Raw genomic sequence first — 26,589 nt, 5'->3', positions numbered from 1 at the left:
TGCACTGCTCGCGTCGAGATCCACGGTGAGACTTGCCGTGTGAAGCTCGTCACGCTGCAAGACTGTGCGAGGTGCGTTATCCTCGGACTGCGAGTGTGGCGCCGTCATCGACCTGGGAGCAAACCGGCCAACGCTACGAAAATCTGTTCCACCACCGAGGGAACCCAAAGCGACGTCATTCACGGACCGAGCCCTCGCAAACCACGTGAACTTACCACCGCGGTCAAGTGTTTTCGTTCCCGTCGGGATCGCTGAAGCCAACTAAACGTTTAAGGGGGGGGGGAGTTTGTGCCCGAAACAAAATAGAAGGATAGCGTCGCAGGCGTCGACGTCGGCGAAACAGCAGGATCGAGCGCCAGGGCGAGGCTGACTCCGGCTCGCCACGCCGAGTCCCTTAAGTGCCCGCGCGGGCTTCTGGACCGATCGGCGTAGAAGGCTCAGCGACCAGAACATTCGGACGACGAACAAACAACAAGGTTCTGAGATTTACCAGGGCATTAAACTGAAATAATAAACAAAAGACGCGTAACTCCCAGGAATCGAACCCTGGGCCTCCGCGCAAAAGTCAAGCCACGCACTTTTTTTTTCTTTATTGCCTTATATATTACACACCGACACACATCATTGTTCAACTTTTAAAAAAAGGCTAAAAACACCAGTCGTCTTGACTGATGTCAAAAGGCTAAAAGTCTTTCAGAGTAGACAGCGCTTCGAGTATCGACAACCACTCAGGTCGAGGTTGCTGCGCCTTGTACACTTCTTTCAGATAACTCATGTTTTCAACAAAATACTTATAAACCGGACGAACGTCCACGTCAGCGTGGCGAACAGCCATACGACTCCTTAATATACTGTGTAGGCCCATGAGCATTATCATGTCATACGGTACCGTCCTCTTCTTCTATTGGCAGAAAACGAATTCCTTGGGGGGTTAAAGGAAGGTCCTTTGAAGGACGTCCCAGAAAAACACAGCGTCCCAACACTCTATAAATACATGCTCAATAGTTTCTGTCATTTTACGTAGAAAGCAGTTATCTGACCATGGAAAGGGTATGTTTCTTTCACTTAACCAAGCTTTAACGGGAAGTGTTTGCCCGTGTAGCTTAAAAAAAGGTTTTGGTGTATGCGGGGACTAACATTCTTTTAACACGTTTCAAAACATTCTGCCCTGGGCCTGCACTGTATACAAAACGGTACAAAGGCACTGGAAAAAGCAAATGCTTCAAATCTTTTGACAACGTTTTACGCGACACTACAGACAGGTACTCCAGAGAGAAACGCGTTGCTAAAAAGCGATATGCATCCACCACTTCTTTTAAATACCCGCGTAAACAAGAACTGATGTCTAAAGTTGTCGTCACCACGAACCCGGGCAGCACACTGCGCAGCCGAATTTGAATTACAGTACGGAGAAACGGGTTTTTCTGTTCTCTAAGAAAAATAAACCTGTTGACCAGCTGTCTCAAGAACAGATGCGAAAGACCTAGGCCCCCAGCTGTGACACTACGAAATAGATTTGTTCGGCTGGATCTTTCCCACGTCGAGCTACAAATAAAAACAGCAAACACGCGATGCATACATTGAATATTAACCCGTGAACAATGCATTACTTGCAACAGGTACCACAATTTTGCCACGAGAAACGTATTGCACACAGTTGCTCGTGCAAAAATCGACAGACCTTTTCCCCCCACTTTTCTGATTTAGCGCGCATACCTTAAGTTTCATCCCTCCAATATTGGTGGTTAGTACGGTATTGTTCCAACGGTACTTCAAGATAACGCGTTGGAGTGTCAGACCACGCTATACGTTCAAACACCACAGGCTTTGAAGTCCAATCGCCATGCCAAAAGCCCAAACACTTCTGCCAGTTAACTGCACTACCCGTGTGTTCACAAAAACTTTCGGCTAACTGTACTGCTTTCCTAACGCTCTCGTTGTTTACACAAAAATTGCGAGGTCATCCGCATAGGACAAAATACGGACCTCAGTTGCTTGCAACCTAAACCCACCTATTTGACTATTATGAATTACACTTAAACAAAAGGGCTCTACAAAAATACAAAAAAGAAGTGGCGAGAGTGGACAACCTTGACGCACCGAAGAAAAAAGGGGGATGCGCTCACTGACCGCTTTGTTCACCACTAGACTCGGGGCGCAGTTACGGTACGCCACACGTACACAATTACATAAGAGCGAACCCACATTCACGAGTTCTAAAATAGAGAAAAGAATTTCGTGTGACACACGGTCAAAAGCCTTTTCAAAGTCGACTTGCAGCATTGCAACCCTTCTTTGCATTGCATCACAAGACTCAAGAATACTACGTGCAACGTGCACATTGGTAACAATACTCCTGCCCCTAATGCCGCATGTTTGATGAGGGCCTACGATAACGTTTATAACACTTTGTAACCGTTCAGCCAATACCTTCATTAAAATCTTGTAGTCTACATTTGTTAAAGCTATCGGTCTATAACATCCAACAGAACGGAGCCACACGGGGTCGTCACTTTTTGGAATAAAAACTGTGTGCGTACACAGGAAGGAAGGAGGCAAAACGCCGAGGTCGTACGCTTCAGTAAATACGCGATGCAAGACAGGAGCAATTTGGGTTTTGGAAGTTTTGTAAAACTCACTTCCTAACCCGTCCGGGCAGGGTGGTTTTCTAAGTTTCAGATTATCAATTGCCCTTTCGACTTCTTCCAAAGCTATTGGTTGTTCTTACCTTTTCCTTATTTCGTCATCGAGTTGCGGCATTAGCGGCGGAACTCCGTTTTCTTTGGAGCCCGATAACTAAAAAGTGCTTTGTAATGTTCCACAAACGCTCGCTCGATAAACTTTCTGTCACTAGACAGAATCTCTTGATAACATATCTCAATTATTTCGTTCTTACTGGCATACTTCTTTTCCATGCCGATAACTCGTTTCGTCGGTATCTCCCCACGCGATAATCGTTTTAACCTTGCTCGAACCATGTCCCCCTCATATCGCTCTTTATCAGGAGCTTCAAGGCGTTTCTTTAAAGGGGCACTGACACCCCAAAGGTCGTATTCTTTTTTATAGTCTAAAACGATGCAAGTTGTAGCCATAAACACGCAAAAAAAAACCGCATCGCGAAAAAAAATTTTCCCGCGCGCGCGCGCGCCTTTTTATTTTTGGCGTTTATATTTCCCGCGCTAACCTCCTTGCTTCTTTTGATCGGTGACGTCAAAAATCAGGAAATTTAGAAGCTTTGTAGGCGACATTTCTATAACATTTAATAACGGCAATCGTAAAACAGGTTTTTTAACGCAATGACGAACGCACTACGGCCTTTCTTTTTGAAATACCAAAAATCAGATTTCGGTGTGATGTCGCTTCCTGGATTTGTGTTCTCCCTCGGAAACCTTGGCGGCGCTCGAGCAGAGGCTTATTGCCGAGTCGGGTAAGAAACCGGTTTTTCCCAGCGCCGGCTCCCTTCTATCCCGCCTGCTCACCTCCTCCTCTCTTCGGGTCGCGGTAGCAACGGCGCTTTGCTTCACAGCGTGGTGCGGAGGTCCGAAAGAAAGTCGAGTCGCAGGAGACCGCAAAATTTGACTCACTGCGCTGGCGCGGATCGCGCGGGAACTTCAAATTCGGCATTTGGAAATTGTTTTTTTAATTCACAAATACTGAATTCCCAAGTTTCGAATTTTGAGGGTAATGTCCCGGCATCATTTTCAATCGTTTCGGATAATAAAATAAATTACGATTTTGATGTGTCAGTGCCCCTTTAAGCTCCTGATATCGTCTGAGAATAGACCGGGTGAGGGGCACTCAGCATGAAGTAACTGTTGTAGCAGATTATTTAACTCGATAATTTCTTTTCCTTCCGCGTGTTTCAAACAACTAGATCTTTCGATGGCGCTCATCTTGATTTCTTGTTTCAATAATTTACATTTCGCTCCAATGCTATCGTCTTTTATAATATCTAACTCCCCCAGACATTTTTGCTCCACATTCATGAAAAATTCGTCTTGTAAAAGCTTTGTATTTAACTTCCACAGTTCCCAAGTGAACTTGCTTGCATTCTCCTTTGATGAGCACAATACAAAAGAAACCAGACAATGGTCACTGAAAGGCACTTGGTCCACTGCATACGTTTTACACACTCCGACGAGTTCCAAAGAAATATATGCTCTATCGAGCCGCGCGTGACTTGTGGCCTGGAAGTGCGTAAACTGCAAGCACTTAGAGACTGACGTGCAGTGGCCAACATCTTCTAGTTCACACTTCTCGACCAACTCACATAGAAAAACAGTACTCGCATCTCTGTACCCAGTATTATTTGATCGGTCGCGCGGCTCGCAAACACAGCTGAAATCCCCCAACAAAATAACAAGCCGATCAGTTTGCAGATATACTCATAAATATTAAAAAAAAAAAAACTAATCTTTCCTCAACCTTATTAGGAGCCTAAATGCACACCAGTCGAAAATTAGAATTTGAAATAGACAGATCGCACAAAACAAGTCTTCCCGATTCACAGCTAACAACTTTTGTCACAGTGCCTAGAGACTTTCTAATAAATAAACGACAACCCCCCAACGACCCAACAGCATGACTGACGCACACATCGTAACGTGACTCAAAGAGCCGCACCATACTCTCCGTCTGTACCTCGCTCTCTATTTTTAATTCTTGCACGGCGATTACGTCGAGGTCTTTTTCAATAAACAGTCGGCTCACTTGGCATTGCCTGCGACGTGCATTTAGACCGCGCACGTTTAAAGTGCCAAATTTCAAAGCCCTATTCAGAAAAATTTTGTTTTAGAGGGAGGCCAGTTCGAGAGCACGGCACTTACAGTGTGAGACGAATAGCGGCGTACGAGAGACCTCACTTCGTGTACTCCGTGCGGTGTTTGGGTCACTCAGGCCGGGACTTGTGCCGTCCCACCTTGCCGCGCCATTCCCGTTCAAGGCGCAGCTTTGCCTCCCCACTCCCAGATGCAGAGTCATCCAGCCTTCGTTTCACCGCCCAGTTTTCTGCGGTCATGACGATGTCTTCGTCGCCACCCTTACCATCTTCAGTATTTCTTGGCTGAGGGTCCTCTACGGCGTCTTCCGGCGTCGCCTTCCCTCCTTGTCGGAGGCTTCATAGCTTCCTCCTTGAGCCGTCATGAGCGTTGGCGCCGACTGAGGAGCCCCGGCCTCTATACCTCTCTTGAGCCCCCCTGTTCTCCCTGCGGCTGGCTCTGCTCTTGCAGCTCCTTCGGTGACGCCGGTGCTGCTGCTTCCTCCGCCTCCTCTTCGTCCATCAGCAGCTCGGAGGTTTTCTCGGTGGCTCTGCTGCCGGCTACACGGGTGTAAGTCTTGACACAATCCCTGGTCTCGTGTCCGATGGCGCGGCACTCGGAGCACCGAGGCGCCTTGCAATCACGGCGAATATGCTCCGTGCGACGGCAACGGAGACATATCGGTGCGCGCTCGGGGACCACTACCAAGACGTTGCCCCCGCCGAGCCGAAGCTGGTGGGGAAGGCTTTCCAGCGGGAGTCCCTCTTTGAGGATCATCCGGACGCCGAGGGTTGTGGACTCGACGTCGACAAAACCGTCGACCTTCCACTTTTCCCGCGTAACTTCCTTGACGGTCCCAAACGGTTCGAAGGCCCGCCGACCTGCTTCCACAGGCACATCGAAAGAGACCCAATGGAGTTTGACACGCAGTTCCCTCCGGTTTGGGTCGACCACCTGACAAGTCTTCCCTTTCACCTGGAGACTCCCGACTTTTAAAAGCTTCTCCTTGCCTTCCGGCGAATGCAGCTTAAGCAGCCAGACGTGACTCATCTGGTAGGCTCCCAGACCCGCCACGCTTGACAACACGCCCACCTGTTGCAACGGCGACCTGAAGTCTTCGATCTTGTACGGACGTCCTTCTAGGTCAGCGTGCAAAATGACGCTGAGCTTTGCCGCCTCTCCGGTGGGCAACGACGGCATGCAGCTGCAGACGATAATCTATCGGTGAAGAGCCAACCGTATCACCGCGGCCGGGCACGGCCGCTACCGCTGACGCTGAGCTAATAGGGAGTTTTCGTAGATAGTTTTCGCCATCCCGCAAAGCCCTCCGCAACCCGCTACGATAGCGGGAACTCCACAGTCAAGGCTATCGGCGCGCAGGCGCAGTAGCAACTTCTTCGTTGCGGAACGCTTGGCGGAGGGGGCAGCGCGGTCTACGAAAACTCCCTAATCATGAGCACGTCCGTTCGCTACGGCAGCGGGAAGTGGAATCCACTAGGCCACGCACGCGCTCGCTCGCTGACGCGCGTACCTTTATATACGGCAAAAAGTGACTGCATTTGCTCCCTCTGCTTGATTATAACAGAAAATGTCACGAATAATTCGTACGTACTGGTAGCTTGTAACATTTCTCAGTCACGCAGACAAAATACTATCAGTTACGGCGTTTTGTTTTCTTCAAATTCATAGCATTAAACACAGTGGTACAACAGCTTCGTATGTGCATTCATGTGCACTGTCGGACACTATTAGTGCGATCACGGCGCCGGCGCTTTTCAGCATGGGGGATATACGTGCCAAACGACCGAAGGAAATCTGGAAAGCCGAGAGAGACGGCAAGAACTACGGAACAACACTGGATTTGTAACTCCCTCTGCATGTAGACGATGAAAATAAATAGTAGGCCACGTAATTTAGTCCGATCTGCAATAAATAATTACCGTTTTTTTTCGGCTTTCGAATATATACGAATATGCTTGTTCTGCGTTCAAAACATCACCCGCACGCTCCAAATATCTGAAAAAAAAGGAAGACACAAGAGAAGAAGTGCCCCATGAAAGCTTCCCGGCGTCACAAATAATAAAAAGAAACAACTTTCATAACCGTTTATACATTACGCTTCGAATGTTTTTACTCGCTCGAAAAAATGCACGATGAGGTCCTTTTCATATAGTTACAGGACGGTCATATTAGCAATATATAAGCACCACCGAAATACTGGCGAACCTTGAACACACACTACATTCCTTTCGATTCTTATTTTGCTTAGAATCGTCGCCCGTTTTGACACACCTACTATGGAACAGAGGTTTGGGCCTGAAATATAGCGAAGTTTAACATCGTTCACCGGTGAAGAATTACGGTTTTACTATGATAGTAAAGGTAGATAGTATTCGGTACGACCAAAATAACAAAAGGGATCCATGTTATTTTCCGGTGTAGAGACAAAATGCACGCGCGTTCTTTCATAGGAATGCAGGGGAGCGCCGCAAAAGTGGATTGGTTGCTTCTGCTCCACTTTGTATCGCGGAAGTCGCATAGACATCGTGCCAGTTGAACCTCTAGCGTACATTACAATAACTCTATGGCCGACACAGCCTAATTAGTCTAGCTTTCGAAACTGAGTTTGAAACTAGTTTCGTGTCAATTGAACAGAATTTTTTTAGGTGTATGTGACGCGTCATATAACGTCACATACACAGAGTATGTGACGTTACATGACACCGTGACGACACTTGACATCGTGTCTTCAGATGACATCACGACGTCACGCGAGATGAGGGACTCGTGATACTGTGGCGGACGCCGGCCAACATCCTCATTTCAAATTTGGGAGGGGGGGGGGGGGGGAAGGGGCCATAACATTTGTCGCAGTAAAAATAAAGTACCAAAACTGTAGGGAGGAAGACGACGACGTTTTCAGGCAATCAACGCCATTCTTCTTACTCTTTTGGAAAAATAGGATTTTTCAAAGTTTCGTGATATTATCCAGTCAGATTTTCTTATTGACGTCAAGCGGTGAGGTCCCGGACGCGGCGCATGGTCGCCCTTTCCCTGTAAACACCGGACCGACGACCTGGGCAATGGACCAACCGCCACCAGCTGAAACACCCGAAAGAAGGGATCCTGGACCATCACATGGCAAGTCACCACCTCAATGTACCGCCCCACCACCGCCGACCCTTATCCCCGGTGACCTCAAGAAAGCTCCCATTAAAAGACGATGTACAGACCCAGACTCATATCACGACTATGATGATGACAAGACCTCTACTTATTCCGTTCAAGATGCTATTTTACATTCCAATGAAGACGAGTCTCCAGAAGATCCCATGCAGGTTCTGGAAGCCGATGAAGATAATCGGCCCTTTATCCCAGTCCACTACAAGAAAAACCGCCCTGCGGGCATTCCAGTGGTTTTCAAACCCAACAGTTCCAATGCATCCTTGTGGAGGGTAAATCCTAACGAAGTGGCCAAAGAGATCATTGATGTTGCACAGGAGAAGCTACTCTCACATAGGATGAACAAAGACGGGAGCCTTTTCGTGAGTGTTGCATCTCTGCAAGCAGCCAACAGATTACTAGCCATATCGACCCTTTTCTCTATTGAAGTGGCGACAAGTGTACCCCACTCCTACTCACGGAATCTGGGAAAAATCAAAGGAGTACCGATCGAGTATACCGACGAAGAACTACTAGACTATTTTAAAAATCTTGTAGTTATTTCTGTTCAACGGCAAATTTCGTATAGAAGACAAGAGGACGGCAACGTGGAACACCGCAAGACTGAAAGCGTGCTCCTCCACTTCCGCCCAGACCAACCAATGCCTACACGCGTTCTCTTAGGCTTCACAAGTCACACTGTTGACGAGTATTTTGGTCCTCCAGTGCAGTGCTATCATTGCCAAAGGTACGGACACATTGCGCAATACTGCCGTGGACTACGGCGCTGCAAAGTGTGCGCAGGTCCGCACCACCACAAGACTTGCACCAATCGGCAAGAACCCAAGTGCGCAAACTGCGGTAACCAGCATGCCGCTACCTTCTCTGGGTGTCAACGCAGAAAGGCTGCCTCGGTTATCCGAAGACAGAACGTCTTAAAGGCGGGCACTCAAAATTTTCTTCAGCGTGGCAGAAGATTCCCCCCCTTTTCTTTTTCCCTCCTCCCCTTTCCTCCTCCATTTTCCTCCTCGCTTTTTACGGCCTTCTTGCACGAGTGCTAATGGGCTTACCGGCCCCTCGACAAAATCTCTGTCACCCTTCAAGGTTCTCTGCTTCAAACCCAAACAACGGGGATTAGTTCGGCAGGCTCGATATGAGCTCGGAAGGGTTCGGGCTGGCTCGCTTTTCTCCTTTTTTTTTTTTTACTTTTTCTTTTTGCAGCTTTAAAACATGCTCAGACACTTCCGCATGCGGCCACATACGCTGCAATACCGCATATTTATCTCGAGTGAACGGAACATGAACATCACAGCAGAAGGAAAAAAAAGGTGGATATTTTTATACCCAGGGAGTTGAAAATTGGTCGTTCTAACAACGGCACGCTGAAGAGTGGTTGTATCAGTATTTTGTGTTTTTTTTTTGTTCAAAATAATAATCACGAGTAAATACAAGTAAAAAATATTGCAGTAACAGGGCGAAGCATGTAAAATTAGTTGCATTTTGACAATATATAGTCACATTCCTGGCGCATATATAGCTAGTTGGTACTACAGGTGTTTTCTAGAGTGATGGCCGCCTCGTTGAAGCAAATAAGAATAGTTGAAAACAAACTTCCATAAAAAGTGAAACGGTTTATGGTATATTTCATTCATCTTCAGATTTTGAAAAAAAATTCTTCGCGGCCAAGCGTGCATTTAGTTTCTGTCAACAAATGCAACTGAAAAGTCGACAGCAGACAAATACCTGGCGTATCAGCAAAGAGAGCGGGAAACACGGAGAATGAACCGCAAAATCACAATTTTCTTCGCGTAAGATAGTGCAACTCGCAATAGTAGCATATTATGCCATTTATTAAAAGACAGCAGGTATTACGAAGTTTTCATTCTGTTGTGTTCCCATTCGTTCGCAGATTGGGAAATGGAATGCCCAGATAGCCTCTGCAGCCCTTGCATAATTGTTCGGTGCTCTGTCAAGGTGGGCAAAGGCCAGCGACCATCTCCAAAAAACTCAGGAGTTCGGAAGGTGTACTACCGCAAGTTTTGGGGCTGCTTGGCTAATTTAGGCGCTTGGCGTTGCCCGGCCTAGTTAGAAAAGAAGCTGAACAGCGGCCAGCTCAACTTCATCATCAAACGGGAAATCAAGCCGAAATGTGTCCTTGAACATGTGCGAGATATGTACCTGAACCCAGCCGGGATTCGCCACAATTCCTAATTAATCTATGAAACAAACTATAAAAAGAGCGAAGCTTAAACGATTTAGCAATTTTTGAATATAGACATGCGGGCTAACTGCCCACAAGTACAGAAAGAAAGAAATAGAAAGGAGAGCTGTATTGTGTCCTTTATCTACCTACTTGTCTTTCGCGCCAATTAAAATAAAATCTGCAATATCTGTAGATTATGCCTGGTTATGTTGACTCTAAAAGAAAAGTAATCAAGCAAGTTCGGCATCGTGCCATAATTTGTGCAAATACAATTTTAGGTGGAATTCAACGTCAAAACAGTACTTTCGCGGGAAATAATGAATCCGTCGTTCCTCGTCTTCCAGAAGCTGTCAACCACCGATCTCGGCTAGAGGACTTTTGGGTCGACGAAAAATCACGCTCAGTAGAACGTTCGCCTTTTCCATCAAAAGTACTGGAAATTATTTATTTTTCAAACAGGTCGGGTGGTGATGCGTGTTTGAGTATAGGACCGTTGACTGGGCACTCGTTTGCGCCAAGAGTGCAGTGCTGCCTTTCATGCTGCCTGCGACGAGTGTTGAAACTTGAATATGGTACAAATAAAATCAAATAACACTCTTAGAATTGTTTTAAACTTTCACTCTATTCAGGCATTTAGTTTTGATCGTATCTTTTATTCATTGTCGTCTTCGATGAGGGGACAACTTGCCGGGGAGGCCGCGCTGTCCGCGGACGCGGCTTGACAGGTAAGGTCGCGAATGCTTTTCACGAATCTTTAAAGAGCAAGCATAAAAATGAAAGACGTTTACAAATCTCTGTAACGAGAAATTAGAGCGCAGGCACCTTACGCCAATAAAACCAACTTTATGTTGTTAGCAAACATCTTGCGAGAGTTGCAGTATTTTTAATTATGCCTAAAAAAATTAAATGTTTATGACTAATTGCCCAACTTTTTAAATGTATTATGAACCGAATTGTCAATTGGAAAGTTGTAGAGCTCCTTGAGAAACACCCGAATTAGCTGTTTAGCATACGGCTCGAGTGGCTTTCTTCTGACCAGTAATAAAGCTTGTAAAACATGACAAAATACCCAGTGATAAAGCGCCCGCCCCATCATAAACTCAATTTGGAATGTTTCGGAATTTGTTTTTAAAGGCGGAAAAAAAAAAAAGATGCATGCAAAACGCGTGCCCCGCGCTTTATTTATATCAGAAAAGAACTGCCCCTCTGTTTTATATTGCCGCGCGCGCAGCTGGCCAAGTAGACAGCGCGCGCGTGGCCTAACGGTTATCGCGCTTGCCTCCCACGCAGAAGGCCAGGGTTCGATTCCTGGCCGCGACTACACATTTTTGTTGACAGTGTAATTTGATGTTCTAGTGAATTCGAGAACCGTCTTGCTGATTCGAGGTTAGAATGTTCTACACACCGAACCTTCCACGCCGAACGATCCAGAAACCCACGAGGGTACATAAGGGATTCCGCAAGGCGAGCGGAGTCAGTTTTCGCCCCAGCGTTCGACTCTGCTGTTACGCCGACTTCGACGCCCGCGACGCTCTCTTATTTTCTTTTGTACCCTTTTATTTTTGGCACAAGTTCGCCACATTAAACGTTTATTTATTCCTGTTTATTTCTTGTTTATTGGTCACCACCCGTGACAATATACAACGTTGTTTTTTTTTTTTTTTTTTTTTCCTACTAGATATTAGGGAAAAAAATGTGAAAATTAACGCAATTGCGCTTTGTAGATGTGATCTATACAGCCAGGCAAGGATTAGGTTCAAGAAAGAACGCAACTAAAAACCTACTGATAACCTAAAATTTAATAATTAGCTTGACAATTTTAAAAGAAAATGACATAGTTTATTTAGAACGTTGTTGGCCATAATCGAAAGCCACCAATCCAACGCGCGTACACTAATATACGGCGTCCTGCTAAGGCGTCCTCCTCATTTGGGCGCGAAAATATAGTTCTGATTTGATGTCACCATCTCCGCGTGGCACAGCTCAACGCCATGAAGCCAAAGGGATAAATCATGCGCCATGCTGTGACAACGCCACTGTAGAAGGGGCGAGGAGTTCGGCGGCCGAAAAGATTGCGGTAACACGATTCGAGTCCAAATTTGTTTTTTAGGACGCCGTGAACTACTTCACGTGCGTTACATCTCTCTAAAAATGAATGATTGGGTGTTTTTGATGACTACAGATAAGGCACAAACCGCAATTGCGTAACTTTGACGTCTTTTTTAGAAAAATTGTCTAGTTGTTAAAAAAATCACCCTCTATAAACACGATTGTAAGGCAGGTTTTTACGGCCGGCGACATCATTACGGCACGGAAGGAGACGTTGACCACGGATTATCTACAGGCACTGTTTTTCTCGTACGAGAAGGAGCAAACATTTGATACCAAATAAAATAGATTTAGCATTCACCAAATTCGGCGTGTTTACTTGATTCAAATTGATATTTGATTTTATTACACTTATTTTGTACCCTCCACACGTCTAATTTATTTCCTATTGAGTTACAAGTGATAACTTACATTGTTTTTCGTCGTGTAAGGTTATTAACAATTTATTATTAACAAATTATTAACGATCGGAGCTGTACAATTACGCGAGGCGCATTTGAAGATATTCAAAATTTTTCTCAGTACACAAACAACTTCTCAAGCTTCTTGCTGTTTGGGTCGTTTCCTACACGCAGGACCAGTAATAAAGCCAAAACCTTATAGAGGAGACTATCTCTATCAACTCAACGCACAAACACGATGTGAAGAGTGTCGTCGTACGTTGGAAAAGAGACACCGGCGAGGCAAACCATAACGTCGAATGTCCATGCATCAAAATGTCCGTGCACCGAAATATCCGCGCAACGAAAAGTCCCACACCGAAAAGTCTTTGCAGCAAAAAGTCCGTACACTGAAATGTCTGTGCACCAAAACGTCCGCACCGAAATGCTCTACAGCAAAACGCTCGACACCGAAAAGTGCTAGATCCACCACGGATGGAATCCTCCGTCATCTATGGAGCGCCATCTCTGAGATACCGAAAAACGCCGGTCGTACTTCTCGTTGTCGCCATGAATTCGCCTAAACACATAAAGATGCCAAACTATATATTTATATTAAAATTGATACTTCAATGACTACTTCTTTGAACAGAACAAGTTATTTGTGCTCTCACAACAGCGAGAATCGTCCTCGAAGCCAATGCTGAAAAAAGTCAATCCAACTCGTTGGGAAGAGCAAGTGCCAAGCTCGCTCAAAAGTCAAAACAGCTACTCGGTTGGTTCAGCTCCTTGTCGCAGGTGTGCAAGCTGGCTTCTGGATAATCTTTTCAAATCCTTCAAGCTTTCATTTTCCCCACCCCAAACTTGCCCCCGAAAAAAATCAGGCAGCCGGCAAAAAATACAAAAACAAAAAATCGAAAATGGCAAGGAGGAAACGATAGGCGATTTCCTCCTTTCCCAGTGACGAGAAGGAAAGTGGGGGTCAGGTTCCTTCTCTCTGCTTGCGGGCCGGCCTTTAAATGGCAAGGAAAATCGTGGGTTCGCGGCCACCTTAAAGGCCGGCCCGCAAGCAGAGAGAAGGAACCCGACCCTCACTTTCCTTCTCGCCACCTGTGAAAGGAGGAAATCGCCTCTCGTTACCTCCTCGCCAATTTCCGCTTTCTTTTCTTTTTTTTTTTTTTTTTTTGCGGCTGCTTGTTTTTTTCTTTTTTTGACAAGTTTGGGGTGGAGGAAATGAAAGCTTCAAGGATTTGAAAAGATTATCCAGATGCCAGCCGGCACTCCTGCGACAAGGAGCTGAACCAACCGAATAGCTGTTTTGAGCGAGCTTGGCACATGAAGGCTCCCTAGCTCTTCCCAACGAGTTGCATTGGCTCTTTTTTAGCATTTGTTTGGAGGACGATTCTTGCTGTTGTGAGAGCACAAATACCTTGTTCTGCTCAAAGTAATAGTCATTGAAGTATCAATTTTAATATAAATATCTGATTTGGCATCTTTCGTTGTATAGGCGGATTCATGGAGACAACAGGAAGTACGAGCGGCGTTCCATAGACCAGTCGTTCTGAATCATTATGGTTCGTAAACCGGCAGAGGTGACGGAGGATCCCATCCGTAGTGGGTCTAGCACTTTTCGGTGTAGGGCGTTTTGCTCTAGGGCATTTCGGTGCGGACTTTTTGGTGCACAGACAGTTCAGTGTACGGACTTTTTGCTGCAAAGACTTTTCGGTGTGGGACTTTTCGGTGCGCGGATATTTCGGTGCACGGACATTTTGATCCATGGACATTCGACGCTATGGTTTGCCTCGCCGGCATCTCTTTACTAACGTACGCAGACACGCTTCACATCGTGTTTGCGCGTTGAGTTGATAGAGATAGGTTTTGGCTTTATTATTGGTCCTGCGTGTAGGAAAGGACCCAAACAGCAAAACGTTTGAAGTTGTTTGTGTATTCAGAACAATTTTGAATATCTTCAAATGCGCCTCCTCCGCGTAATCGCATAGCTCCGATTGTTAATAATAAATTGTGATAAACTCGCACGACAAAAAAACAAAAAAACAATGTAATTATCACGTGTAACTCATTAGGAAATAAAGTAGGCGTGTGCGGGTACAAAATAAGTGTAATCAAATCAAATATCGATTTGAATCAAGTAAACAAGCCGAATTTAGTGAATGCTAAATCTATTTTACTTGCTATCAAATGTTTGCTCATTCTCGTACGAAAAAAAGCAGTGACCACAGATCATACACACCGTATGATCTGTGGTCAACGTCTCCTTCCATGCCGTAATGATGTCGCCGGACTTAAAGAACTGCCTTACAATCGTGCTTATACAGGGCGATTTTTTTAACGACTAGACATTTTTTCTAAAAAAGACGTCAGAGTTACGCAATTGCGGTTTGTGCCTTATTTGTAGTCATCAAAAACACCAAATCATTCATTTTTAAAGAGATGTAGTGCACGTGAAGTGGTTCCCGGCGTCCTAAAAAGCCTAATTTGGACGCGAATCGTGTTACCGCAATCTTTTCAGCCGCCGCACTCCTGGCCCCTTCTACAGTGGCGTTGTCACAGCGATACTGTGACAACGCCATTTGTCGCTTTGGCTTCATGGCGTTAGGCTGTGCTACGCGGAGATGGAGCCCACATAAAACCAGAACTATATTTTTGTGCCCAAAATAGGAGGACGCCGTATCAGGACGCCGTATAATAGTGTACGCGCGTAACATCTTTTTAAGAATGGACGGTTTGGTGGCTTGCGATTATGGGCAACAACTTTCTAAATACACGATGCCGTTTTCTTTTCTAATTAAAAGGTTAATTAGCGAATTTTAGGCAATCGGTCGGTTTTAGTTCCATTCTTTCTTGAAACTAATCCTCGCCTGACCGTATAGCTCACCTACACAAACCGCAATGGCGCTAATTTTCACTGGACAATTTGGTGGCTTTCGATTATGCCCAACAACTTTATAAATCAACTATCCCGTTTTCTTTTATAATCAGAAAGTCAATTAACAAATGTTAGGTAATCAGTCGGTTTTTGTTGCGGTTTTTTTTTTAGCCCAATCTTCGCCTGGCCGTATAGCTCACATCCACAAAACGTTAATTTGCACGTTTTTACTAATATCTAATAGGTGAAAAAAAAAAAAAAAAAAAAAAAACGTTGTATATAAAACAGAGGGCAGTTCTTTTCTGATATAAATAAAGCGTGGGGCACGCGTCCTGCATGCATCGCTTTCTTTTCCGGCCTATAAAAACAAATCCCGGGATATTGGGAATTGAGTTTATCATGGGGCGGGCGCTTTATCACAGGGTATTTGGCCATGTTTCATAAGCTTTATTACTAGTCAGAAGGAAGCCACGCGAGCCGTATCACGTTGCAAACAGCTAATTCGGGTGTTTCTCAAGGAGCTCTAGAACTTTCCAATATATTTCGGTTCTTAATACATTTAAAAAAGTTTGGTACTCAGTCCTAAACATTTAATTTATTAGGCATAATTAAAAATACTGCAACTCTCGCAAGACGTCTGCCCAAAACATAAAGTTGGTTTCATTGGCGTAAAGTGGCTGCGCTCTAATTTCGCGTTACAGAGATTTGTAAGCGTCTTTCATTTTTATGCTTGGTCTTTAAAGATTTGTGAAAAGCATTCGCGACCTTATCTGTCAAGCCGCGTACGCGGACAGCGCGGCCTCCTCGGCAAGTTGGTCCCTCAACGAAGACGAAAATGAATAAAAGTACGATCAAAATCTTAATGCCTGAAGAAAGCGCAAGTTTAAAAAAATTCTAAGAGCGTCAGTTGATTTTATTTCTACTATATTCAAATTTCAACTCTCGTCGCAGGCAGCATGAAAGGAAGCACTGCACTCTTGGCGCGAACCAGTGTCCAGTCAACGGTCCTACACTCAAACACGCATCACCACCCGACTTGTTTGAAAAATTAATAATTTCCAGTACTTTTGGTAGAAAAGGCGAATTTTATACTGAGCGTGATATTTTGTGGACCCAAAAGTCCTGTAGCCGAGATCAGTCGTTCATAGCTTCAGGAAGGCGAAGAACGACGGATGCATTATTTCCCGCGGAAGCACTTTTTGACGTTGAATTCCACATAAAATTGTATTTGCACAAATTGGGTGACACGCTACCGAACTTGCTTGATTACTTTTCTTTTAGAGACAACATAACCAGGTATAATCTACAGATATTGCAGAATTTATTTTAAATGGCGTACAGCGCGAAAGACAAGTATGTACATAAAGCACACAATAGAGCTCTGCATTTCTACTGCATTTCTTTCTGTACTTGTGGACAGTTAGTCCGCATGACTATATTCAAAAATTGCCAAATTTTTTAAGCCTACCCCTTTTTATAGTTTTTTTTCTAGATTAATTAGGGATTATGGCGAATCCTGGCCGACTGGGTGCGGGTAAAGATCTCGCACGTGTTCAAGGACACATTTCGGCATGATTTCCCTCTTGGTGACAACGAGGAGCTGGCCGCTGTTCCGCTTCTTTTCTAAGTAGGCGGGAAACGCCACACGCCTAAATTAGCCAAGCAGCCCCAAAACTTGCGGTAGTACACCTTCCGAATTCCTGTTTTTTTTTTGGAGATGGTCGCTGGCTTTCGCCCACCCTGACAGAGCCCCGAACAATTATGATGCAAGGGCTGCAGAGGCTATCTGGGCATTCCATTTCTTAATCAGCGAACAAATGGGAAGAGAAGAATTGAAAACTTCTTAATACCTTCTGTCTTTTAATAAATGGCATAATATGCTACTATTGCTAGTTGCACTATTTTGCATGAAGAAAATTGGGATTTTGCGTTTCAATATCCGTGTTTCCCGTTCTCTTTGTTGATACGCAAGATATTTCTCGGCTGTCGAGTTTTCAGTTACATTTGTTGACAAAAACTAAATGCGCGTTTGGCCAAGAATAAATTTTTTTCAAAGGCTGAAGATACATGAAATTTACCACAAACCGTTTCACTTTTAATCGAAGTTTGCTTTTGCTCTTCTTAGTAGCTTGAACGAGGCGGCCGTCACTCTAGAAAACACCTGTAGTACGAACCTATATATTATGCCCCAGAAATGGTCAGACTGTGTTTTCCTACTGACTGCAATATCTTTGACTTGTAATTACTCATGAATATTACTTTGTACAAAAAAACACACACACACACACAATAATGATACAATCACTTTTTAGTGTGCCGTTGTTAGAACGACCAATTTTCAACTCTCTGGGTAGAGCACAAAGTTCAGATAAAAAAATACCCATCTTTTTTCCTTCTGCTGTGATGTTCAAGTTCCGTTCGCTCGAGATAAATATGCGGTGTTGTAGCGTATGTGGCCGCATGCGGAAGTATCTGAATGTAAAAGAACTTGTTGTTGGGCTTGTTTTTGTTGACTATCTGAGTGTGTTTTAGAACTGCAGAAAAAAAGTAAAAAAAAAAAAAAAAAGCTAAAAAAAAAGGCGAAAAGCGAGCCAGCCCGAACCCTTCCGAGCTCATATCCATCCGGCCTAACTAATCCCTGGTGTTTGGGATTGAAGCAGAGAACCTTGAAGGGTTACAGAGATTTTGTCGGGGGGCCGGTAAGCCCATTAGCACTCGTGCGAGAAGGCCGGAAAAAGCGAGGAGGAAATGGAGGAGGAAAGGGGAGGAGGAAAAAAAAGAAAAGAGGGGGAATCTTCTGCCACGCTGAAGAAAATTTTGAGCGCCCGCCTTTAAACCCTGAAGTTGTGCGCGTCCCCTTGCCTGTCCCGGTTCCAACGGATAAGCGAGCCCAAAAGCCAACTTACAGTGACGCATTGAAGAAGACGACGAATGGAGTGAAAGAAAAACACAGAGAACGTCGGCCACATGGAGACGCACCTGAGACAGCCAGAGGAATTCCATCAACTATGCAATTACTGAAATCAGCCCATACCACTCAGACGACCATCCGACAACCTATGTCGGTATCATCAGCTCCAAGGCGCAAACGACAAGAGCAGGCTGGTGACCTTGGTAGCGTCCTTATTCCTATGCTTTTTGCTGCGTTAAGGGCCATCATAAAAGCGATCCCTGATTCAGACAACCTACCAGAAGTGCAAGCCCTGCTTGCAATGGAATCCTTTTTGAAAGTAGGACCCTTCCACCGCTAGGAGCGGATGGCCTCGGCTCAAAGTCACAACTTCAAGAAACGTACAAACGATAAACCCGAAATTCCAAGAATACTACAGTGGAACGCTTGCAGCCTAAATCCCCGCCTTCCAGATCTTCAGAGGTATCTACTCTCCACTAGGATTGATATACTGGCGATTCAGGAACCTAACAACGATCCATCCAACTGCCGCCTGTCGCCCTACGTAGCCTATTACAGTTCTACAAAAAGGAAGGACTGCAAGCCACGATCTGTAGTCTTTGTTCGCGCCGGCCTTCCTCAATCGCGAGTAGACCTATCTTCAGTTTCGAAGAGTAGTGCTGAATATGCTGCTGTATCTGTTAGATACAAAAACGTGGACTTCACAGTCGTTTCAGTGTATGTCCCTCCAAATTGCAAATGGGATGTCGGAGAGCTTTCCGATGTAAAGCAGAGAAGCAGAGGCCATCTTATACTCTGTGGAGATTTCAACGCCCACAACAAGATATGGGGTGACCGCAAAAATACAAGAAGAGGATTTGATCTTGATAGTAATGACATCTTCACTTCATTATAAGTGACTAGAGCTCTGTCGCTGCCCTACGCACAAGCCGCTTAGGCTTATGTGGGGTATGAATCTCTGTAAAATTGTATGTGGAAAAGATGAAATAAAGATTATTATTATTATTATTATTATTATTATTATTATTATTATTTAGAGGCCCTTAATGACGGTGCGGAAACGTTCATCAGACCTGGAGTTGGCCGCAGTGTATTAGACCTAACGTTCCTGTCCCCGGATATATTGGCAGATTGGAATGCGCTAGCCGATTCCTGGGGCAGTGATCATATACCGATCATGATTACCAGCAAGTTTGCCAAAAAGACAAACAAAACTTACAGAGAGGTTCGAGTTACCAACTGGGATGTATTCCGATCTCACATGGACTTCGCTCTAGCTGGCAGCACGACAGAAGACACAACAGCCATGATTGCACGAGCCATTCAGCTGTCAACAAAGACCATTAGAGTACCATACACCCGGCCTGTTCCCGACCTCATGTACCTAAACCTAAGGGCTGCTCGACGCCGCGCACAGCGACGAGCCCGAAAAACAGATGATCTGGATGATTGGAATGAACATCGCAAGATCGATGCTAAATTTCGCCGATATACTAAGCGCTTCCAACGCCTACAGTGGAACCAACTATGTGAGTCGTTTGGTTCCCCATCAGGTATTTCGAGAGCATGGAGGATCGTCAGAGTCTTGAAGTATAAAAAGCAACCCGAGCATCCCGTTGCAGGATTAGCGCTAGCCCTAGGCCGTACGACTCAAGAAACCGCGGAGCTTCTTGCTGATCCGTTCGCTGCCCCAATTCCGCCACCACAGGGATACAGGGACAAGCCTCCAGTTCCATTGAAAACAAATCCTTGCTCAGAAATGGACGCTGACTTCACCATCACTGAACTTGATGTTGCCCTCCGACGCTCGCGCCGTCAAATCGCTCCGGGACCGGACGGCGTAACGTTTCAAGCACTGAGAAATCTTTCTTTCCCGCATAGAGAGGCCTTACTGGAGTCTATCAACAACATATGGAGAACGGCAAAAATCCCTGCAGCATGGCTCACCTCTGTAGTGGTTCCTATCAGAAAGCAAGGAAAACCCGGTGACCGGATTGAATCCTACCGGCCAATTTCTGTCACCAGTTGTGTCGGGAAATTAATGGAAAGACTAGTACTTTCAAGACTTACGTGGCTGCTTGAATCCAAAGGAGCACTGCCAGATCAACTTTGCGGATTCCGACGAAGGAGGTGCACCTTTGACGCCATTGCTGATCTCGTTTCGAGCCTTGAAAATGCACGTTCAACTCACCAAACAGTCTACTGCATATTTTTGGACATATGCACAGCTTTCGATGCCTTGCCACACCATACTATTCTGCGTCAACTTACACGGTACGGAATTGGTGGAAGAACATATGACTATATCGCCGCGTTCCTCACTGGCCGCAGCCTAACAGTAAGAGCTGCCGAATGTCTAAGCACTCGTCGGTCGGTGACCCAAGGCGTTCCCCAAGGAAGTGTACTGAGCCCGTTTCTGTTTAACCTTACCATGGCAGAACTTCCGCTATGCATAAACTCCGCAGAAACGTCCAGTACAACAGTTCACATGACGATATACGCCGATGATGTGGCAATTTGGTGTGTCGGTCCATCCAGACTGTCAAGGACCATCGGCAAAAGGCTTCGGAAAGTTCTTGACAGCACGACTTCTACTCTAGAAGAACTAGGACTTACTTTATCTACAAGCAAAACAGCCTTCCTTTGTTACCGCCCTGGTCGACATCCAAACCGCAAAGTTGCAAATACGCCAACCATCAAAGGAATACCGATCCAAAGAGTCTCAACGTACCGATACTTGGGGATGGAAATAGATGACCACGTTACATGAAGACCCGAGATAAAACGACTTGTAACGCAGTGCACTAAATTATTAACTGTGCTCCGTCACTTCCATTGCCTGAAATCTGGACTGCCTCCTCAGGGACTTCTGATTCTCTATCGTGGCATTATCCTCTCAAGAATGTTATACAGCCTACCTCTCATCACAATCAGGGCTCATCAAATGACCAAACTCGAACGTTTTCACCGTATTGCCCTCCGTCAGTGCCTTGGACTGCCACGCTTCGCGGGCAATACGGCGACACTCGTAGAGGCCAAGGATCAAACAGTAGCTATGCACATAAGAATAAGAGCAATGAATCATATCACTCGTATGTATGGAGCACGATCTGCGACATCACTGCTGTCCAACATTGAAGAGCGTTTTGATTCGCAGATAGGTCGATGTGTACAAGAATTTAACTTACAAATTGGACCTCCTAATTGCCATCACTTTCCTCCGGCACCTTTCATAACCCAACCGCCGTACATTGTAGAAGAAACGCTTCCTTATTTCCCGAAGAAGAATTCTATCTCGGCCACTGTCGGAAGGTCGCTTGCAGCTGACCAACTGACAAGCACGTACAATGGTTGGCTCCAAGTTTTTACTGACGGGTCAACGAATCCCACAACTGCAACATCTACAGCGGCATTCGTCCTTCCCGATGCCGGAATCGAAGCATCACACCGCCTCAACTTCGCAACCACGTCAACGACAGCGGAGCTGGCTGCACTAGCAGCGGCATTAGATGGGCTTCACAACCTCAATCCTTGCAAGACTGTTATTCTCTCCGACTCTCGAAGTGCGTTATCCAATTTGGAAGCTTCAGACCAAGCTCCTTTTCTGGCCCAATGTGTGGCCGACAAGGCCCGAAAACTTTGCATACGAGGGTGGCAGTTGGCTTTTCAATGGATTCTGTCACATATGGGTATCCCCGGCAACGAACGCGCCGATGCCCTTGCTTCAAAGGCACACAAGAAAGAACAACCCAGTCTTTTCATCCCACGTTATTGCGAAGCGCGCAGACTGTGCAAATTAATTACCCCAATGCGTCACCCCCATACAGAAGTTGCAAGCGGAAATCCTCCTCCATCGCTCCCCGAGTCAAATTTACCAGATCAGATTCCACGCTGCTCCATCGCCTTCGTGCAAACTGCGCCTAAACATCAACGACACTTCACAAGATCTCCAGGTCTAGTACACCCAACTGTGCCAAATGCAATGTCCCAGAGGACCTTGACAACGTCCTCCTAAATTGTTCTCACTACGATCAAGCTCGACGGTCCTTTTTTACCACCATCCTAAGTGCCAGCACAACTGTGACTCAAAAGAACGATGTTCTTTTTCCTACCGGAGGTCGACGAAGAAGAGAACTTGTTTATAAATCTCTTCTTGAGTACCTCAAAGCCACTGGACTTGCAACGCACCTCTAGCCCACCGGTCCGCCACCTAGACCAGCCACGCCTTCTCGTCTCAACTGCCATAGACTAATCTGTGATCTCCATACCAGAAGACAGTTCCGCAGTGCCCCCCCTCCCTCGAGAAAATAGCCTCCTGATGCGACCCTACCCATCCAGAGATTGGTGACCAAATCCCCCCCCCAACCCCTCTTCTCTTCTTTTCTCACCCTCTTTCCCCGCCTGTGCGAGTCTTGCCCCTGCCCAAGGAGGCTAACATTACGTGCAGGCATCCCCTCTTCCCGTGTGTAACAACGCTCAACAACAACAACAACAACCAAAACTGTACATTTCACAAGCAATCAGATACCCCTGACTTAATATACCACCTTGAAGATAAGGCCTCGGATAAGGCCTCGGATAAGATAACGTCTCGCAGCGTCTCGCAACAAGCGCAACGCTTGCACGAGGCGGCTCCAGACTCTCGTTGAGCTTCAGCGTTTTTGGCGCTTGGGGACGGATCGGGCATGCAATGACAGTGACGTCATGCGGAGGCCTTGTCTTCTCGGGAGCATCGCCTAAACACGCTCTGATACTTGAAACGAGATTTTTGACCACAGTGTGCTTTTAGGAAAAGAACAAAAAAACAAGAACAAAAAACAATCTGCTACCCGAAGAAGTTGCGCTCCTGGTTCGGATGAGTCATGATCCTGGCGGTCTTGAACTCGACGTAAGCGGCAGTGGACCCAGGCTCTTGTGACACGTCGTTGTCAATGGCGTCCACTTCGGCGGTGAAGAGTGTGGGAACCATTGGGTTCCCGCTATCCCTATCTAGGCCTAGCTTCAAGCAGGCCGTGGGAGTCGTCGTCACCAATGGCGTCGGCCTCCCGGATACAAGGAACCACGAGGCCGAATTCCCCGAAGGGGCCGGTTCTCCCTTGCCCTTTTGGGTGAACGCGCCATCGGCACACCCTTGGGAGTGATTATGGACGCGTCCCGTTTTCGAGTGACCTTCTACCGGCCTCCCCGGGCGCGTCTATTTCCCGCAGGCTACATAAGCCGGCCACCCACCTGTGGCCGGGGCTCTTGGTTAGGGGGGGCTACGCTCGACGGAGCATTCATCGTTGTTTTCCTGCTCCCCCTTTTTCCGTGATCCTGCCAGTTCCGGCAGCGCGGACCCTTCTCCTGGTGATCCTGTCAATTAAGGCAGCGCCAACCTCATTTCTCTTTTGTTCCGCCTACGGGCGTAAAGCGTGTGGCGTAAGGCCAATAAACACGTTTCTACGGTATCCCTGTGTTTGGTGTGGTCTCCCGTCCACCGGAGCCTAGCGGCAACCAACGGACGGACCCGGCCGTAGCCGCCATAGCAGCGGACTGCGGAGTGGGTTTTGCCTCACAGCGATCAGCAAGGTAAGTCGAAACCCACCTTTTGCAACCGACGAGTTACGGAGTGGGTATTTGCCTCACTGAGGACTTTGGGGTAAACTAGAATCCCACATCTGGCGCCCCAACGTGGGGCCCGTCCGGCGTCTGCAAACAAAGCAGCACGTTCGCAATGACAGCGAACCAGGCCAATTTCCGGCCTTGGACTTCGTGGACGGAGGGAGAGGCGAACGCCCGAAACCCGACGCCACCCAACGGCTTAGTGGCCACGTCAGCCACGCACGGACACAATGCAGTGCCTTTTGAGCCGAGCTTGCTCCTAAGCGGAGGCGACCCAACATGTCCGGCATGCGCCCGGGGCATCCCCCTCCGCGACACGCCAGCCCCCTCTGCTGAGCGAAGCGCACCTGCGCTTGTCGAGGTCAACACCGCGCTCGCACAAAGCGCGGCGACGCAAAAACAGGCAAATACAGCCTCGTACTGCGATGATCTCCTGACCCCAGACTGGCCTGCAGCTTCCCCACAAACGGAAGACACTGCCGCCGTCTGTGAGCAATGGCCCAACTCAGCGGCTTTATGCGCAACAGGACACACGGCGGCACGCGGCGGCACACAGCCAGTGTACAGCTTGCCAGCCGAAAGCGTATCTCATCAAAGAGAAAATGCGCTAAACTCGTACCAGCCACTGCTAGATAACGCAGCACGAGTTATCGAGAGTTTGACGGGAGCGCTGCAAACAGCGACGAGGCCCCCGCCGCCCACGCGGCCACCGGTCAGAATTCCTATCCCGACATACCGAGGATATGGAGACCGAATGAGCGCCACGGACTTCCTCGAGGACCTGAAAAGTTATCAAAAGGCCATGGGAATGTCGGACAACGAGATACTGGAACGCATCCTGCCAATCTCGTTGGTGGACCAAGCAGCGCGATGGTTCCGTCTAACCGGAAACCAGCTGCTGACTATCGAGCAGTTCCGAAAGGCTTTTCGCCAGGAATTCCTCCCCGCTGACTACGAGCGCAGGATGAGGAGAGAGCTCGAGCAACGGACCCAGCACCCAGACGAGTCACTGTTGGAGTTCGTAAGGGCGATGCAAGAGCTCTTCGAGCTAGCAGAACCCTCCGCGCCACATGCAGAGCGGGTAGAGCGCGTCATTCGACAGGCGCACCCGACTTTTGCGGCGTACCTCCGAGGCAGTCGCTTCCGCGACCTGAACGAACTAGCCTCGGAAGCTCGGCGGATCCAGGGAGACATTCTAGCCGCCCGAGCGTACCGACCTCCGCCGCCTGCGTCATCGGCACTTGAGCCGCGCTGCGCATGGAACGGGGAGACGGCGCCCCGAAACAGGAGGCACGAAGCCGCCCACTACGCCGACGGACCGGGTCGAAACACGTACGACATCTCCGATCGTGCGCTCGACCCATACTCTTACGAGAGGCGAACAGCAGAACCCGCGCCGGAGTGGCAAAGGCGAGATCGGAACAGACAAGAGTTACCGACGCCCCGGGAGGAAACGCGGCCAATGCGTCCAAATGCACAGGACGAAAGGTCCGGCGCGCAGCAGAACGTGCGACGCGACTCGAGAAGGGTTGCGCAACCACGCTGCTTTCGCTGCAACAGCGCCGACCACCTGGTTCGACAATGCCCAGAACGGCAGAACCCCGGTTTCCAACAGTCGGGAAACGAGCAAGGCCGCCGATAACCAACCCGGTGGCTCAAAACGGCACGGAGCAAGATACTCTTTTGCCGTCCGCCTACAGAATAGGCTTTCCGACAGGCACGCCAACGCCATTCATAGCGTTGACGATCGTTGGTCGGACGTTCAAGGCGCTGCTCGACACGGGCGCAAGCGCATCGCTTTTCGGTGACGAAGTGTTGACCCACCTCCGGCAAAACTCTGTCCGAATGAGGGAGGGAAGCACGACCTTTCGACTCGCGTGCGGCACCGCACATTCGAGCGGTACCGTCCGGTTGGTTGCGAGATGGGAGAATCGAGCAAGACGGCAACGCTTCGTTCATCTTCCCAGTCTTTCCGTTCCGATCATCCTGGGCAGAGATTTTCTCGCCAAAACAGGGATCGTGATCGACGTGAGTAGCGGTGGCTACCGAGAGGGCACATTCGCACCTCTGAAACCCTTCTGCGAACCCCCAACCCCAGAAAAACCGCTGGTTACTGGGGCAGGCAGCAGCAGCCGAAACGAGGCAACAGCCTCCCAAGGTCAACCTTCTCCGACGGGGTTGCAAGCGAGCGCCGTAGCGTCGGAGATAACGCACCCCCTGCTGACTGAGTCATGCAGCGTGTCAGGGCAAGAAAAAGCCCGTCTGTCGGCATTGTTACGACATTATGACAAGATGTTCACAGATCGACCCGGGTGCACCAATGTAGTGCGACACCGGATCGACACGGGCGATGCGCTCCCTCGGAGGCAAAACGCACGACCCGTTAGTTTGGCTAAACGAAAAGCCATTGACGTTGCACTGGACGAAATGATCGACACCGGAGTTGTCCGGCGGTCAAACAGTCCCTGGGGATTCCCCGTCGTGTTGGTCCCAAAGAAGGACGGCACTTCACGTCTATGCATCGACTATCGCCGTCTAAATGACGTCACGCGGAAAGACGCATATCCGCTACCGAGCAT

The 26,589-nt window shown here is 47.5% G+C and overlaps 1 protein-coding gene across 1 annotated transcript in view; it reads right to left on the bottom strand.

Annotated features, from left to right (window-relative positions):
• Positions 1–26,589, bottom strand: part of LOC8053173 (decapping and exoribonuclease protein) — a 75,932-nt gene that overhangs the window by 13,998 nt on the left and 35,345 nt on the right. The window contains exon 4 of the mRNA XM_040206930.3: positions 23,239–23,388. Coding sequence (XP_040062864.2) covers positions 23,239–23,388 — 150 coding nt within the window. The remainder of the gene's footprint in view (positions 1–23,238; positions 23,389–26,589) is intronic.

Source organism: Ixodes scapularis, unplaced genomic scaffold (assembly GCF_016920785.2).
Source record: "Ixodes scapularis isolate PalLabHiFi unplaced genomic scaffold, ASM1692078v2 PGA_scaffold2__306_contigs__length_199485367, whole genome shotgun sequence".
Classification (NCBI taxonomy): domain Eukaryota; kingdom Metazoa; phylum Arthropoda; class Arachnida; order Ixodida; family Ixodidae; genus Ixodes; species Ixodes scapularis.
The sequence above is the reverse complement of the archived record's forward strand: the minus strand, read 5'-3'. Positions and strand labels throughout refer to the sequence as shown.